This window comes from Mobula hypostoma, chromosome 2 (assembly GCF_963921235.1).
Source record: "Mobula hypostoma chromosome 2, sMobHyp1.1, whole genome shotgun sequence".
Taxonomy (NCBI): Eukaryota; Metazoa; Chordata; class Chondrichthyes; order Myliobatiformes; family Myliobatidae; genus Mobula; species Mobula hypostoma.
This window is the reverse complement of record NC_086098.1, coordinates 194316533-194335387: the sequence shown is the minus strand read 5'-3', so window position 1 is coordinate 194335387 and position 18855 is coordinate 194316533. Positions and strand designations below refer to the sequence as shown.

The 18855-nt window shown below is 40.8% G+C and overlaps 1 protein-coding gene across 1 annotated transcript in view; it reads right to left on the bottom strand.

Moving 5' to 3' along the window:
• The window catches only part of tcea2 (transcription elongation factor A (SII), 2), a 61251-nt gene that overhangs the window by 13050 nt on the left and 29346 nt on the right, over positions 1-18855 (bottom strand). Inside the window, exons 6-7 of the mRNA XM_063041332.1 lie at positions 12941-12997; positions 11602-11756 (exon numbers count right to left, since the gene is read on the bottom strand). Coding sequence (XP_062897402.1) covers positions 11602-11756; positions 12941-12997 — 212 coding nt within the window. The remainder of the gene's footprint in view (positions 1-11601; positions 11757-12940; positions 12998-18855) is intronic.

Sequence of the window (18855 nt, the reverse complement as noted above, 5' to 3'; positions counted from 1 at the left end):
GATAAAGGCATATAAGACGATGAGAGGCAATGATCGTGTGGATGGTCAGAGGCTTTTTCCCAGGGCTGGAATGGCTAGCACGAGAGGGCAGTTTTAAGGTGTTTGGAAGTAGGTACAGAGGAGATGTCAGGGGCAAGTGTTTTTTTTTTAAATGCAGAGTTGTGAGTGCGTGGAATGGGCTGCTGGCCAACAGTGGTGGAGGCGGATACAATAAGAGTCTTTTGAGACTCCTGGACAGGTACATGGAGCTCAGAAAAATAGGGGGCTATGGGTAACCCTAGGTAATTTCTAAGGTAAGCCCAAAGCTTTGTGGGCCGAAGGGATTGTATGCTGTTGGTTTTCTATGTTTCTACGTCTTTTCTATCTGCGATCTCATGCTTTCAATGAAGAGCATTCTTTCCTGCTTTCTTGACCAAGACGAACTACTGGTGTGGTTGGACCAAGACTAGCTACTGGTGATTTTTTTCCTTACACCTAGGAACTTGAACCTCTCAACTACCTCCACCTCAGCAATATTGATAAATACATAGGTGTGTCCTCCATCCTACTTTCCAAAATCAATGACTACCTCTTTTGTCAGTTATCTTTGTTATCCAGATATTCCAGAGATGAGTATAGGGACAGGAAGATGGCACCCCCACATGGACCTGTTTCAGCAGTAGTTGAATAGCAATCAGTCTGGGTTGTCTGAAAGACCAGAGGTGATGTGTGCCCTGGTCATCCTCTTGAACTATTCATGATGATAGATGTCACAGCCACTGTGGTGTAGTCATTAAGGCAGGGATTCCTTATTTTTCTTTGGTACCAGTAGATGGGAACCCAAGTAAGGAGAGGTTAAAAATGCCTGTAAATACTTCAGCCAGCTATTTGCAAAAGACCCAAGGACATGCCGAGGACTCCATCCATTCAGGTGTTTTCCAAGGGTTCACTCTCAAGGAAGGTTGATCTGACATCTGCAACTGTGACTGGATATAGGTAAATCAGTGGCTGCCTGGTGGATGGTGTCATTTTATTACCCTTCAGATTAAAGTGTGCATAGAATGTATTGGGTTCATTGGGGCGAAACGCATTATCATCAGTGATGCTGCCTGAACTCATTTTGTAGCCTATTATAGCATGCAAGCCTTGCCACAAAGGGATGGCTGACCTGGCATTGTATTTTGGCATAATAGGCAGGCAAGGCAAATGCAAATATAAAAAAGTGGCTGCATCATTAGATACCAGAAGGCTCTAAATAACTTATTGCTTCAATACTTCATTCCATTGTGCATGTTCTACTATAATGAGAATTATCTTCAACAGATGATGTGCACTATTAATACTTAACAATTTACATTCTCCTGGTGCCAATAGGAAAGGTAACCTAAGTGGAAACAAATTCCTATTAAGATTTCTAATGACCAGTCAGACAAAGGTCAATGCAGCGTTTCTACAGCTATGTATAATAAAAATCAAATCTTAATTATGTTTCTATTTCACTTTGTATCAAAGCAGTCACCTTTAGTCATAATAGGTCACTTCCAACATAGTAAGTGAGATCATATCTATTATTTGTCAGTCAATTTGCAAAATAAAAACCCACGAGTTAAGATTGTTAAGTACATAGAGCATATATGATTTGCTTCCGGTTAATTATTTTTACCACTCTATAATAAAAGATTTCACTTATGGTCCTGCAATAGTAACAGTAATTTAGCTCCATAGAGAGATCTGTACAGTGTTGTAATGTTCTACAGTTGCAAGAAAGAGTTTGTGAACCCTTTGTAATTACCTGGTTTTCTGTATTACTTACTCATAAAATGTGGTCTGATCTTCATCTAAGTCGCAATAATAGACGAACACAATCTACCGAAACTACTAACACAGAGACAATTGCACTTATTATGTCTTTATTGAACATATTGTTTAATCATTCACAGTCCATGCTGGATAAAGTATGTGAACCCCTGTATTTAATAACTGGTAGAACCTCCCTTAGTAGCAAAAACCTCCACCCAATGTTTCTTGTAGCTGCTGATCAGACTTGCAGAATGGCTGGAGGAACTTTAGACCATTCTTCCATACAAAGCTGTTTCAGTTCATCAATATTTCTGCGAGACCTTGCATGAACAGCCCTCTTTAGGTCATGCCACAACATCTCAATTGGGTTAAGGTCTGGACTCCGACTTCGCCTTTCCAAAACAGCTATTTTCTGCTTTTTAAACCACATTGTTGTTGATTTACACTTGTGTTTTGGATCATGGACTTCTTGCATCATCCAACTTCTATTACCCTTCAGGTTACAGACTGCTACGCTGACATTCTCCTGTAAAATGTTTTGATACTATTTTGAATTCTCTATTCCCTCAACGATTGCAAGCTGTCCACAGGCCCTGATGCAGCAAAGCAGCCCCTAACCACAATGTTCCTTCCACCATACTTCACAGTTGGGATGAGGTTTTGGTTCACCTGCAGTGCCCTTTTTCCTCCAAACACAGCGGTGTGCATTTCTGCCATAGAGTTTAACTTTTGTCTCATCTGTCCACAGAACACTGTCCCAGAAGTGTTGTGGAACATCCAAATGGCCTTTTGCAAACTTTGTGTACAACAATGTTTTCTTTTGTAGAGCAGTGGTTTCCTCTGTGGTGTCCTTCCACGAATACCATTCTTGTTCAGTGTTTTTCTTATAGTGGACATATAAACAGAAAGTTGAGCAAGTTCTAGAGATTCCTGCACGTCCTTTGCTGTTACCCCTTGGGCTCTTTTTTCACTTCCTTGCATGTTGTGCTCTTGGTCTGATCTCTGCTGGACACTCACTCCTAGGGAAAATACTAGCAGTACTAAAATTCCTCCATTTGTAAACAATTTCTCTTACCGTGGACTGATGAGCACTCAGGTCTTTAGCAATGCTTTTGTAGCCTTTACTAGCTTCATGCATCTTTACAAATTTTCTTCTAAAGTCCTCTGAAAGTTGTTTTGATTGAGATGCATATAAACAGGTTTTTCTGTTTTTCCTGAGCAGGGTCTGTCAGTAACTTGACTGTTTTTTTAAATAGGGCAGGTCACCTCTACAACCAACACCTCCAATCTCATCTCATTGATTGGAACACCTGACTCCAAATAGCTTTTGTAGAAGGCATTACCCAAGAAGTTCACATACCTTTTTGAACCTAGAATGGGATTATTTAATGGTGTATCCAGTATGGACAAGTAGTAGTACAATTGTTTGTGTCATTAGAATAGGCAGATTGTGTTTGTCCATTATGGTGACTTAGATGAAGTTCAGACCACATTTAATGAGTAATTAATGCAGAAAAAAAGGTAACTGCAAAGGGTTCACAAGCTTTTTCTTGCAAATGTATGTTTTATGTTCAGGCACATAACAATTGACATGCACCAGATTTAGTGGATTCCAAAACTGGGGTCGTGGTTTCTAGAAATAACCCTACTAAACTATGAACAACAATTCAAAGATTATTCAAACAATAGTAAAAGTATATGATACAAGAGAAAACATGAGTGGAAATGATAAGTGTTCACTCAATGGAAGAACATACTGGACAGGACATTTCATGCACCATCATTCTACAGGCCATGCCATTCAGGGATTGGGCAATATTTTTTGTGACTGTATATTTTTTTGCTATCATATGTGCTTGTACTGTTGGTAATGTGCTTTGTACCTTGGCCCTGGAGGAACACTTTCATTTGGCTATGTTCATGTACGACTGAATGACAATTAAACACAAAAGTAAATAGTACAAACTAAAAAATACATAATAAAATGTGCATAGAACAGGAAGATGAAATTATGTATGACCTTGTCATAAAAATGAATAATGAATGTTTACACTTATTGGTTGGATCAATTTCAAAAAGATAATTACTGTACAATTTTGAAATAGATCTACTGTATACAGACTTTGGAATTGCATTTATAGGTAGTCTTTGACAAACACTGTGCATTCCAAAATGCCTTATAACAGGGGTGTCAAACTACTGGCCCGCAAAGGGGTCCAATCCAGCCCGCGGGATGATTTGCGGAAAAAAAAGTATATTCACGACCATTTACTATGTATCTGTATGGCAGCCGCTCTCTCTCCCACCGCTACCTTGTGTGTACTCAGAAAACAATAGGCGGCAGTTAACCACCCGCTGTGTATAAGCACCTACCATCCTGCACTGAAGACCACTAGGGCCCCACTTACATCGTCAGAGACAATATAAATACACAGAGTACTCAGGTAAGTAACACGTGTAGCAAGGCTGAGACTGTTTGCTGTTGTGGTTCAAAATGCTTTCCAAGAAAAGAAAAGTTGACATCGAAGGTCAGATATTCAACGTTAATTGGAAAGATCGTTTTTTCTTCTGTAAGGTCAACGGCAAACCTGTGTGTCTGATATGCTCACAACAAGTGGCTGTGGCAAAAGAGTACAATATCAAATGACACTAGGAGACGTCACACGGGGAAAAATATGACAAGTACGCAGGATGACTCAGAACGTAAAAGGTAAACGAGCTTGAAGCAGCTCTGAAAAAACAGCAATCAGTGTTCACCAAAAGTCGAGAGACTCATGATGGAGCTATCAAGGCCAGCTATATTATTGCCAACAAAATAGCTGCTGCGTCAAAGCCATACTCAGAGGGGGAGTTCATCAAAGCATGCATGCTGACGGTGGCTGAGTTGATGTGCCCCGAGAAGAGACAGGCTTTTGGTAATATCAGCTTGTCAAGAAATACTGTGGCAGAGAGAATCGGGGACCTTGCAGGAGATTTGAACAGTCAACTAAAAGACAAAGTGAAGTTATTTATTGCCTTCTCTATTGCAATTGATGAGAGCACCAACATGACTGATGTAGCTCAATTGGGAAAATTTATTCGTGGTGTTGATGCCTCTTTGACGGTCACCGAGGAGTTTGTGGAGATGGTGCCCGTGACAAACACCACAGCGGCGAACCACGTTTTCTCCAGCCTCGTCGAGGCCCTGGACAGACTGGGGGTTGACTGGAGTCACGCTGTCAGCGTGGCAACAGATGGCGCACCGTCCATGGTCGGGAAAATGTCAGGTGTTGTTGCGAAGCTCAGAGAGAAAGTTCAGACAAAGAATCCACAGCAGGAATTCTGGAATTTTCAGTGTATTATACACCAAGAGGCGTTATGTAGCAGGAGCCTGAAAATGGACAATGTCATGGATGTAGAAATCAAAACGGTTAATTTTATTAGAGCCAAGGGACTCGACCATCGGCAACTTGACACTCTTTTGTCTGAAAGTAATATTGGACACGGCCTACCCTACCACACTGAAGTCCGCTGGTTGAGCAGAGGATTGTACTCAAACAATTTTTTCAATTATGTACGGAAATTGGACTATCCATGAATGAGAAAGGGAAGCCAGTGACAGAGTTGGGTAACCCAGACTGGCTTCATGATCTTGCATTTTTGGTGGATATAACAGTGCACTTAAATGTGTTTAATGTTAACATGCAAGGCCGCAACAAACTTGTTACGGAATACTACGATGGCGTTCATGCCTTTCAAATTAAATTAGGCCTGTGGGAGATGCAACTATCCCGGAGCAACCCAGCTCATTTCCCCTCTTTGCAGTCTGTGCGTACCGCTCATGGGAATAATGACAACATGGACAGGTACAAGGACAAAATAAGTGGGTTTCAGAATCGTTTCCAAGTCTTCACTCAGCTTGAGAAGGAATTCTCACTATTTTGCTCACCATTTGCTGTCAACGTAGCATCAGATGTGCTGGAGGAACTCCAAATGGAACTAACTGAAATTCAGTGTAACTCGGCTTTGAAATATAAATTTGAGACTGTGGCTGTGGACTCATTCTATCAATACCTGGGACCGATGTACCCCAAGATGACATTCTTTGCCTCAAAGATCCTTTGCATGTTCGGGACAACATATCTCTGTAAGCAGGTGTTCTCCATAATGAACATTAACAAATCCAAACTGCGCTCGCAGCTGATATACAGACATCTAAATGACATGAAAATCACAACTGCCGAGAGAAACTGGTCCCTGATATTGACAGGCTGGTTAAAGCCAAGAGACGTCAGGTGTCTGGAAGCAGCAAGTGAAAAATGAGTGACACTGTTCAATGCACTGTGACATGTAAGCAAAATGCATCATGAAATACTGAGATTGTGATTCATTCATTTTCTGACTATTCTATTATTGTAAATGTGATCACTTCAATAAAAAATTAGAGGCTAACTGTGTTCATTGTCTGAGTTTGATTGCTGGAAGCAGGCTATTAAAAATAAGGTGCAGTTGTGTAGCCTACATTTACAATTTGTTTCGTTAGGTCTACATTTGTGTCTGCTAATGTTCGATTTCAAATGGTTTATTAATGGAAAGGGTGTGGCTCCCAAAACAATCTTAGCCAAAATAGCATCGTTTTTTCTCTCTCTCATCACAACTTTCTTGTAGCCTACAACTGTAAGTTAATACCAATCATAAAAATAATGCTTGCTAGGCAATCTTCTTCATAAGAAACAAAATTCGTAACACTTTGTAGTTATAGCAGGGACGGAGGCACATGAGAGCAGGTTGAAAAAACCAAGGCAACGAAAGCTGTGGGAGCACGCACATGCATTCACACGTGCACAGCTGATCCGGCCCACATGAAGTCGCATTTTGCCCAATCCGGCCCGTGACCTAAAATGAGTTTGACACCCCTGTCTTATAACATAATTCTACAACACAAGTACTATGCAATAAAATTTCACGAACAGCAATGAATAAAATGTCAATGAGAATCAATGAGGAGTGCACATTATCTAGGACACCGAAAAAGCAATCTTATTACTTCAAGGAATACCACAGGACCACTTACATCGATCAAAGCTAAACAAGATTGTACCTCGCATCCAACAAAGCAGTGGTCCCTCAAAACTGTAGTTAAATGTCACCCTATATTTTGCATTGTGCCTTGGGGTGCAGGACACAATTTAAATGGCCTCTGATGACCTTGGGAAAACTAAGTACTAAAAACTGAAGGAAATAACAAATGTAATTATATTCTTTTTGTTTGTGTAATTTAGAGCTAGAAGTAGCTAGTTAATTTAATTCTCATCTGAGTATTTAAGCCACCTTCTATTTTAACATCTGACATTGTGTGGGCTCTATATGTTCCATGCCTGCCATGACATCAAGCGTTTCTTCCGTTGCCGTCTCCAAGCCCACTTCTTTGGCAAAAAATTCCCAGCCCTGCACCGATGATCCTTTCTCCTATCTCCAACATTCCTCCACTTTTTGGACACCCCCATGTTGGTTATCCAACTGCCCTGGATCTTTTCATTTTTAATGCTGAAAAGACATCAACCAGCTCAACTTCAGCATTGCTCTCTCCTCCTCAAAACCTAGCCCCTCCAAGCGCACTACTCTCCACTCTCTCCGCACCAATCCCAACCTTACCATCAAACTGGCAGACAAAGGGGGTTTGTTGTAGTTGTGCTGGACTGACCTCTACCTTGCTGAGGCCAGGCAGCAACTCTCAGACACCTCCTCTTACCTACCCCTTAAAGAAGACCCCACTCTGGACCATCAGAAAACTGTCTCCAAAACCATCACTAACCTCATCAACGCGGGAGAGCTCTCATCCACTGCCACCAAACTAAGTTCCCTTACCCTGCACTGCTCACTTCTACCTCCTACCCAAGATCCACAATCTTGACAGTCCGGATAGGCCCACTGTCTCTACCTGCTCCTGCCCCACTGGAATCATGTCCTCATACCTCGACTTCATTCTAACTACTTTCAGTCCCTTCTCACCTATATCCACAACACTTTTCATGCTGTTGATCTCCTCAGTAACTTACAATTCCCTCGCCCTGACCGCCTCATTTTCACCTTGTCCAGTCCCTATACACTTCTATCCCCCATCAAGAAGGCCTTAAAGCTTTCCATTTCTTTCTCAATAAAAGACCCAACCATTTTCCGTCTTCCACCACCACCCTCCTCCATCTGGCAGAACTGGTCCTCACCCTCAACAACTTCCCCTTTGGCTCCTCTAACATTCTCCAGACTCGAGGGGTAGCCACAGGCACCCACATGGACCCCAACAACACCTGCCTTTCCAATAGCTACATAGAACAGTCCACATTCCAAGCCTTCCATGCTAATTTTCCACAACTCTTCCTCCAGTATATTGATGACTGCACTGGTGCTGCCTCCTGCAGCCATGCTGAGCTTGCCAATTTCATCCATTTGCCTCCAACTTCCAACATGTCCTTAAATTCACTTGCTACATTTCTGACACCTCTCTCCCCATCTCCATCTCTGAATCCAAACTGTCGACCGACATCTTTCATAAACCTACCAATTCCCACAGCTATCTTGACTATACCTTGTCCCACCCTGTCTCCTATAAAAATGCTTTTCCCTTTTCTCAGTTCCTTCATCTCCGCAGGATGAGGGTTCCCTTTCCAGGACATTGGAGATATCTTCCTTCTTCAAAGAATGGGGTTTCCCTTCCTCCACCATTGACACTGCCCTCACCTGCATCTCCTCCATTTCTTGGATATCCGTGCTCACTCCAACTTCCCGCCACCTTAACAATGATAGAGTTCCTCTTGTTCTTACCTATCAACCTACACCTGGACCATAGCACCCCATATTCATCCAATCCATGTACCTAACCAAACATTTCTTAAATTGAAATCGTATCCACTACTTATGCTAGCAGCTCGTTGCCCATTCTCACCACCCTGACAGAAGTAGTTTCCCCTCATGTTCCCCTTACACATTTCAACTTTCACCCTCAACCCATGACCTCATAATTCTAGTCTCACCCAACATTAGTGGAAAAAGCCTGCTTGCATTGATCCCACCTCTACCCCTCAATTTTCTATTGATCCTATCTAACTGTGACACCATTTTCAATGAATTATGGACCTGTATTCCTAGATCTCTCTGTTCTACCACTCTTCAGTGCCCAATTGCTCACTGTGTAAGAGCTACCCTGGTTGGTCCAACCAAAGTGCAACACCTTGCACATGCCTGCATTAAGTTCCATCTGAAATTTTTTAGTCCACTTTTCCAGCTGGACCAAATCCCACTGCAAGCTTTGATAGTCTTCCTCGCTGTCCACCACACCTCCAATTTTGGTGTCATCTGCAAATTTGCTAATCTAGTTGTCATCCATTTCGTTGATATAGATGACAAACAACACCGGATCCTTGCAGCACTCCACTAGTCACAGGCCTCCAGTTAGAGAGGCAGCCATCTACTCTCTGGCTTCTACCACAAAGCCAATATCTAACGCAATTTACTACCTCATCTTGAATGGCTCACGACCAAACCTTACTGACTAATCTTTCATGAGGGACCTTGTCAAATGGTTTGCTGAAGTCCCTGTAGACAACATCCACTGCCTTGCCTTCATCAAAATTCCTGGTAATTATCTTAAAAAACTCAAAGACTAGTTACACACAACTTACCACGCACAAAGCCAAGCTGACTGTCCCAAATCAATCTGTCTATCCAAATACTCATATATCTGGTGCCTTAAAATACCTTTCAATAACTTTCCCACGACTAATGTCAGGCTCGCTTACCTTTAATTTCCTGTTTTATTCCTATAGCCTTTCTTAAACAGCAGAACATTAGTTTCCTCCAATTCTCCAGTACCTCACTTGTCGCTAAGCAAGGTTTACATATCTCTGCTCGGGGCCCCTCCAAATGGCCTCCCACAGGGTCCAAGGGAAGACCTTGTCAGGCCCTAGGGACCTGTCCATCCTGATTTGCCTCAAAACACCAAACACTTCTATAGACTCTGTGTCTGTCTCCCTAGCAAGTACAGATACAAAACAGCCACCGAAGATCTCCCCATCTCTTTTGGCTCCACTCACAGATTTCCAAGCTGCTCTTCCTGAGGACCAATTTTGTGCCCTGCAATCCTTTTGCTCTTAACATATCCGTGGAAACCCTTAGGATTCTCCTTCACCTTGTCTGATGGAGCAAACTCATGCCTTCTTTCAGCTCTCCATATTTTTTTTATGTGTCTTCTTGTATTTCTTATACTACTCAAGTACCTCATTTGTTCCTATCTATACCTGCAGGTCTATACCTGCTGTGCACCTCTTTTTTTCTTGACCAGGGCCTCAATATCTCTTGAAAACTAGGTTTTCTAACCTGTTATCCTTGGCTTTTTATTCTGACAGACACATGCAAGATTTGCACTCTCAAAATTTCACTCTAATTTACTCTATCACCTTTGCCAGAAAATAGCCTGTCCCAACCCAGATCCTACCTCCAGCTTAGAATCTCAACTAACAACCACACAATTCCTTTTCTATAATTACCTTGGCATTACGACCACTAGATGCAAAATGTTCTCATATACAAACATTGTCATCTGTCCTGTTTTATTCCCTAGATCAAGTATCGCAATCTCTCTAGTTGAGACTTCTATGTACTGATTAAGTAAACTTGGCAAATACATTTGACAAACTCTATGCCATCTAGTCATTTGAGAGTACGAGAGTCCCAGTCAATATGTGGAAAGTTAAAATCGTCTATATTAACAACCTCAAATGTTATTTGCAACAGTCTGATCTCTTTATAAATTTGTTCCTCTAAATCCTGTGGACTGTAGGGTGATCTATAATAAAGCCCCATCAATGTGGTCATAGCTTCCTTATTCCTCAGTTCCATCCATAAAGCCTCACTACATGAGTTCTCTAGTCTGTCCTGACTGAGCACTGCCGTGACATTTTACCTAATAAATCCACCTCTCCCCCTTTAATTCCTGCTGCTCTATTAAGTCTAAAATAACAGTCCAGTCCTGCACCCCCCCACCCCCCGCAACCAAGTCTCATAAATGGCTACAATATCATAATTCCACCTGGTCTGCTGTAAAATTCATTCAAAGAAAAAAAAACGTATTGATACACTATACTTTTCATGAAAACTTACAAGGTGACCTCCCCACATTAAAGGGCACTTCATTTCCAGAAGACCGTAACAAGAAGCCTTTGTGCATGTGTCAAGAAAAACACATGGAAAAATAATTTATTTTGCCCCCATATAAATTCCATGAGAGTGAATTTTATTCTGTACCACAAATTTTTTGGTTGTGATTTGTGAATTCTGCAAGGGTGAATTTCTGTTATCCATACAGCCATCACATTGAGGTCACCTGTATTTTTATAAAATTTATAGTTTTTTTTATACATGTGTTTGCTCTAGTGACTTAAATCATTTACAACATGAAAATGAAAACACATAACATTCATTTCAATTAGCAAATGACTTATCCTCAAAATCCTATAATCTAGTCACATTACAGCAGCAAAATCCGATAAATAACAATTAAGAAACCACTGATAGCATATGATTTTTAGTGCACCAGCAACACCTAGTGGGCATATGATTCAAGTTTAAATATAACAAATCTCATTACTATAACAGAACTCTAAACTTGAGTTGGATAAAACAGAACAATATCATGATTATACATGACAGTAGATCAGAAAGCATAGCAAAATTTATTGCAAATATTCTTAATTTGAATCTGTGTAGGTAATTTAGCATTTCCTACGTCAAGAAAAAAAATATACGGTAAAAACAATTCAAGCAATTATAGCAACAGTATAGGCTTACCTCAGCAGTCATTCGTGCAATCTGCTCTACTGAAATATTTCCGCAGAGAACATTCTTCCTTAAATTAGGGTTCTTTGTGTCTTTTAGGTTAGCTATCCTGCTTCTCACTCTGTTTTTGTACTTCATATCTGTATTGCCCATCTCTTGGAATACAAGTATCAATTAAATTAAAGAACCATAATCAAAAACTGCTATCTTCTTTAAAAAGTTACTGTAAAGTGCTAAATCTCAAAAGAAGCACACACAAGATGCTGGAAGAACTCAGCAGACCAGGCAGAATCTATGGATAAAAGTTTGACAGTTCCGGCTGAGACTGTTCACTAGGACTGAAAATGTCAGCCTAAAATGTCGACTGTTTACTCTTTCCATAGATGCCGAAATATTTTCCTGAAATTAAAATTCCTTTAGCTTCCATCATCAACCCCAACTGTTAAGCTGATATTAAGCAATCATATTTTTAGTTTTTATACTGAACAGTGATTGGATAAAATTATTGCAATGGCACTCTATTCTCCAATCCGATGATAATGCCTACATTTAAAGAGGCAATCTGCATTGATCATGTGGATGAGGCATTGATCGTGTGGATGGTCACAGGCTTTTTCCCAGGGCTGAAATGGCTAACACGAGGGCACAGCTTTAAGGTGCTAGGAAGTAGGTACAGAGGAGATTTCAGGAGTAAGCTGTTTTTGTTTTACGCAGAGAGTGGCGAGTTCGTGGAATGGGCTGCCGGCGACGGTGGTGGACGCAGATACAATTGGGTCTTTTAAGATACTCCTGGATAGGTACATGGAGCTTAGAAACATAGAGGGTTATGGGTAACCCTAGGTAATTTCTAAAGTAATTTGGCACAGCATCATGGGCCGAAGGGCCTGTATTGTGCTGTAGGATTTCTATGTTTCTACATATATTATTGGAAGCCAGAGTGTATGCATCTTCATTGGGTCAAAATGGATCATCAATTGGCTGTTGTAAAGTAAACCAAATTTCCATGCAACATTAAAATTCATTGTTAATTTTGATGTACATAATACAATATTGATATTGCATGTCGAACACCCAATGGCACTATAGTGAAGTTCTCTTTGCTGAAATGCAAAAATATCAGTTTTCACTGAGGTGTTAATGTCATCGGTTCACATATTAAATTAAAATTTGTATAATTAGTGAAACAGTCAATCTCAATTAATGCCTAATTATGGGCAGTTCTGAACTGTGGCTTCATGGCAACTACAGAAATAGAAGTGTAGATTGTTATAATGCCAGTTGAATACCCATGCAATACACATACTTGGAGAAAAGCTTAAGGATATGGGTACATCACTTATGAAAAGGATATTTTCTTCAATCTGTGCTGCCATATGATCACAGTCAGTTCCTATTGCCACATAATCATCTGCAATCAAAACAGAAATTCAGAAACCGGGTACATCAAATATACCTACTTCAGCAGTAAATACACAGAATCAAGCAAGTGCAAAAGTGCCGACCATCGAGATTATGTGCTTGTTTTCTTTAACAGCATTCATTTATATTGTTCTACATACAGTAACCCCAAGTCAACTTCACATCTAATGATTCAAATTAAGCTGTTTCAATATTTTAAATATTTCACTAAATGTTTCCAAAATTTAGCTTTGATCAAAATTTCATTCTGCATGAAAGGTTAGTGATCTGAAACAGTAGCTGTTCCTTTCTCCATTGATGCTACCCAAACTACCCGATATTGCTAATATTTTCTGTTTAAATTTCAAAGTGCAGCCATTTATATTATTATTGCCAGCCATGTTGACCAATAGAATGTTGTTCACTTAGATTGCCTTTTCTTTCGTCAGTTCAAGTTTTTTGCTAAACCAAATACATAAAGCAGCAGCTGAGTTTTCATGCAAACACTGAGCAGTTTAAAAATGAAGGCTCAACAGCAATTTGCAACAATGAACAACTGTCTATAAAAGCTTCCATCTGAAATAGCTTACCTGATCACTTCCTCGCATTATAATTTCCTTCTGTATTTCATTTAACTGTGCAAATTAGCTACACTCATTATGTATTGACAGCCTGACTAAGCTGCATTTTCAAAATGCTGAACTTTCCTCAAGTGCTCTTTCAATGTCTATTAAACAGACACTCTGAAGTGGAAAATTTTGAAGAGCAGGAGAGCAATCATTAACACCCTCGCCATTTCTTACCTCTAAAACAATACCACAGAATGTTGCCTGTACATTATCATATACAGTCGGCCCTCCTTATCCGCGGAGGATTGGTTCTGGGACCCCCCGGCGGATACCAAACAATGCGGATGCTCAAGTCCCTTATATAAAATGGTGTAGTATTTGCATATAACCTATGCTTTAAATCATCTATAGATTACTTATAATACCTAATACAATGTAAATGCTATGTAAAATAGTTGTTATACTGTGTTGTTTAGGAAATAATGACAAGAGAAAGAAGTCTGTACATGTTCAGTACAGACGCAACCATCGTAGCTCCTCTGGGAACGCTGATGATGCCTCGGCATCAGCTGATCCCGATTCTCCAGTGATCTTTAAATTCTTGAGTTGCTTTGACCACTTAATTGCTTTTTAGGAGCTATTTTTTCACAGAAACAAATTAGCGACCGAATGAGACGCGAGGCGAACAATGCTCAAACAACGAGTGCTGGAGAGAGAACTTCCGGGTCTTCCCGATCCGCAGTTGGTTGAATCCGCGCATGCAGAACCCGCGGATAAGGAGGGCCGACTGTAGTTGCTTGTGGGAGCCTGCTCTACACAGTTTAGTAGCCACATTATTTCTTAGTTACTGAACTGACTACACTATAGAAGTTCATTGGGTACAATATACATTTGTGAGACTATCAAGTACATAAATACACTATAAAATATGAACAAGCTTTACATCTCATTTTTATCAAAATCACCAATGTAGCCACTATTGATGCTCTGCTCCACATCCATTCAATTTTCAAACACAGCCTTATTTCTTTCTCTCTCCATCCTCAAAACTATCACTTAACTTTCAGTAACACACAAAAATGCGAGAGGAACAGCATCAATGGAAATGAATAAACAGTCGATATTTCAGACCGAGTCCCTTCTTCAGGACTGGATGTACTCACAAACAAGAGAAAATCTGTAGATGCTGGAAATCTAAGCAACACACACAAAATGCTGGAGGAACTCAGCAGGCCAGGTAGCATCTATGGAAAGAGTACAGTTGACGTTTCGAGCTGAGACCCTTCAGCAGGTTCTGGATGTACTGTGTTAACTTTCAGCTCACTTAAGGCAGAGCATACACATGGATCTAACCTACAAATCACAACTTGCACTGAAATCCAACACTGCCAGTCCTTTAGTGGTAACTAGTGTTCAGCAAGTCCAAATTCCAAAACATCATTCTTGTGATTTCCCTCAATGCCGACTAATTTTTTCCCACATAGCTTACTTTTCTCAACAAGCAAATCAATGTGTCGAATTTTAGTACAGTTCCATTCTCTCAAATTTATCCAATATTGATTAGAGCATACACACTTCATAAATTTATCAAATCAAATTTCATAAACCTCACTTTGTAGTAAACACTATGATACACAGACAGGTGGAGGAGCAGGTAGTGTTGAGGAAACAGAGAGCCTGCAAAGAGACTCAGATAGTTTAGGGGAATGGGCAAAGAAGTGGCAAATGAAATACAATGTTGGAAAGTGTATGGAAATGTACTTTCGTGGATGAAATAAACGGGCAGACTATTATTTAGATGGGGAGAGAATTCAAATGCAGAGATGCAAAGAGACTTGGGAGTCCTTGTGCAAGATACCCTAAAGGACAACCTCCAGGTTGAGTCGGTTGTGAAGAAGGCGAATGCAATGTTGGCATTCATTTCTAGAGGTATAGAATATAAGAGCAGGGATGTGATGTTGAGGCTCTATAAGGCACTCGTAACACCACACTTGGAGTATTGTGTGCAATTTTGGGCTCCTTATTTTAGAAAGGATACACTAACATGGGAGAGGGTTCAGAGAAGATTCATGAGGGTGATTCCAGGAATGAGAGGGTTACGGTATGAGGAGTGTCTGGCAGCTCTTGGGCCGTATTCCCTGGAGTTTAGGAAAATGAGGGGGGATCTCAAGAAACATACCAAATGTTAAAAGGCCTGAACAGAAAATAAGAGCACAACTTCAGGATTGAAGGACGTCTTTTTAGAACTGAGATGCGGAGAAAATACTTTAGTCAGAGGGTGGTTAAATCTGTGGAATTTGTTGCCACAAGCGGCTGTGGAGGCCAAGTCATAGGGTGTATTTAAGGCAGAGAAAGATAGATTTTTGAATAGCCAGGGCATCAAAGGGTATGGGGTGAAAGCAGGGAGTGGGGATGACTGGATGAAGTGGATCAGCCCATGATTGAATGGCGGAGCAGACTCGATGGGCCGAATGGCCTACTTCTGCTCCTAAATCTTAAAGTCTTATGATTATCCTACTTTTTACAACTTATCAGATGTATCAACAAATATTCAAAACCATCTCCAATCATGTCCTTTCCAACAGTCACAAAAGTAGTTTTTCCAAATTCTAAGCAAAATTTAAAAAATTCAGCATCCGCATTGAATGATTCTATCTTTGAGGGACAAGCATTTGCTACCTCCAAGGTTGTCATTTTCAGGAACAGTCATCCACTGGGTAACCAGCAGTTCCCATCACAATCCTTGCACAAGTGACCAGCCAAGTTCCAAGAACAGCTTGGCAACTGGTGAGACACTGCCCAAGACTACTCGTTGTCCAAACCTGACATCTTACACAGTGTTTCTAATAGGCCCACTCTCTTCAACCATAGCTTCCCCTACTCTGCAGGAGATCAAATTATCAAACATCTGTTCCACTTCCACAACTGGACGACATCACAGCTCTTCAAACCGTCCTTGCACAACTGGAGAAGAGGGATACTTATGTGAGAATGCTGTTCTTGGACTATAGTTCAGCATTCAACACCGTAATTCCCTCCAGGCTTGACAAGAAGCTCAGAGACCTCAGCCTTCACCCTGCCTTGTGCAGCTGGATCCTGGACTTCCTGTTAGATCTCTGGCAGGTGGCAAGTGTGGGCACCTTCACCTCTGCCCCTCTGATCCTCAACACAGGAGCCACCCAGGACTGTGTCCCTAAGCCCACTCCTTTACTCTCTGTACACCAATGACTGTCACCAGCCACAACTCCAAACTGCTAATTAAATGTGCAGATGATACTACATTGATTGGCCTCATCGCAAATACCAGCAAGGCAGCCAACAGAGAAGTCATCACCCTGACAATGTTGTCAAGAAAACAATTTCTCCCTCAATGTCACAAAAACAAAGGAACTGGTTATGGACTACAGGAGGAATGGATACAGGCTCACCCCTATTGACATCAATGGATCTGGGGTTGAGAGGGTAAACAATTCCAAGTTCCTCAGTACACATTACTGAGGACCTCACTTAGTCTGTACATACCGGCTGTGTGATGGAAAAAAACACAACAGCACCTCTTTCACTTCAGATGGTTGAAGTAGTTCGGCGTGAATCCCCAAATCCTATGGACTTTCTACAGGGGCACTATTGAGAGCATCCTAACTGGCTATACCACGGCTTGGTATGGAACTGTACTTCCCTCAATCACAGCATCCTGCAGAGTGGTGCAGACAGCCCAGCACATCTCTAGATGTGAACTTCCCTCTATTCAGGACATTTACAGAGACCGGTGCGCAGAAAGTGCCTGAAAGATCATTGGGGACCCGAGTCACCCCAACCACAAACTGTTCTAGCTGCTACCATCTGGAAAACAGCACCACAGCATTAAAGCCAGGACTAGAACAGACTCCGGGACAGCTTCTTCCATCAGGCCATCAGACTGATTAATTCATGCTGACACAATTGTATTTCTAAGCTATATTGATCATTCTGTTGTACATCTTACTGTACATACTATTTATTAACAAATTACAATAATTTGCACATTGCACATTCAGAGGGAGATGCAACGTAAAGATTCTTACTCCTCATGTATGCAAAGGATGGAAGAAATAAATTAAATTCAATTCAAACTTCACTCCTCACTCAACTTCTCCTCCTCCGACCACCAATATGGACAGAATTTCTCGATTACGTTATACCACCCACCAGCCTCCATATTCAATGCATGATTCTCTAATTTCATTCCCTTTCATGGTAGTGTTTTCTAGCATTCTAAAGGTAGTGTTCCTCCAGGGCACTCCAGTCAACTTCTCCATCTCTACCAATACTTACTCCTCTTCAAAGCTGCATTTTTATCTCCCTGCTTGCTAGGTGCCAGGTCGTAAACATACTTTCCAGGTGAGGCAGAGATTTGCACTACTTACAGTTTCGTACACAATACTTATTGCTCACAACATGGTCTGCATTCCAATGCACTGCAGAATCCCTAACTTGAATAACCTTCTATCAGCCTACAAAGATGATCCCAAATTTACATCTGCCCATCACTTTAACTTTCTAACCCACTCCTATCCAAGTCTGTAGCCTTCTACATTGTACGAAAAAAACCAAGAGTAAGCTTCACTACTTTTAGATTTTAATGCACCTCATTTCTTCCGATCATAATGTTTCCATTTCTTCTAGTAATTAAGATTTCATGAACCTCATTTAAACTACCTTAAGTCTTATTATTCACCACCAATGTTTCCCTTAAAGTGTGTGTGCGCACATCTTTTGCTACAAGCACACAAAGGAATTTGAACTGCACACAAAAGAATGTCACCCTTGACCTCGTTGGCATGTTAAGTATATTTCACGATCATACAGAATTGTATTTCCTTTTCCAGTTTCTGATGTGAATGGTGTTGACAACGAGGAGTTTGCAATGATTTGTCTGCAGATTTTAGAACTGATTTTTTTAAAATCATAGCATGCATCCATATACAACTGAGATGTGTATTTCTTCAAATAGCCATGAAACAAGGAACATGGAAGTTGTTCAGAGAAACATTAAACCCCAGTCCCCTGTACAGAAAAGAACAGCATCCTGATCATCAACCCCCCCCCCAAAATGCCCCTGCACTAATTCCCAAGCCTCATTACTAGTTACAGATTTTTATCCTTAGTTCTACACTTGATAAAAACCTTTTATCCATGTTAATATATTACCCTCAACCCACAAAACTTAATTAATGACCACGGGATATTAAAGTACTGTAAAACTCCAATAATCTGCGATCCAAATTTTCAGGAATCCCAACAGTTCAGCACATCATAC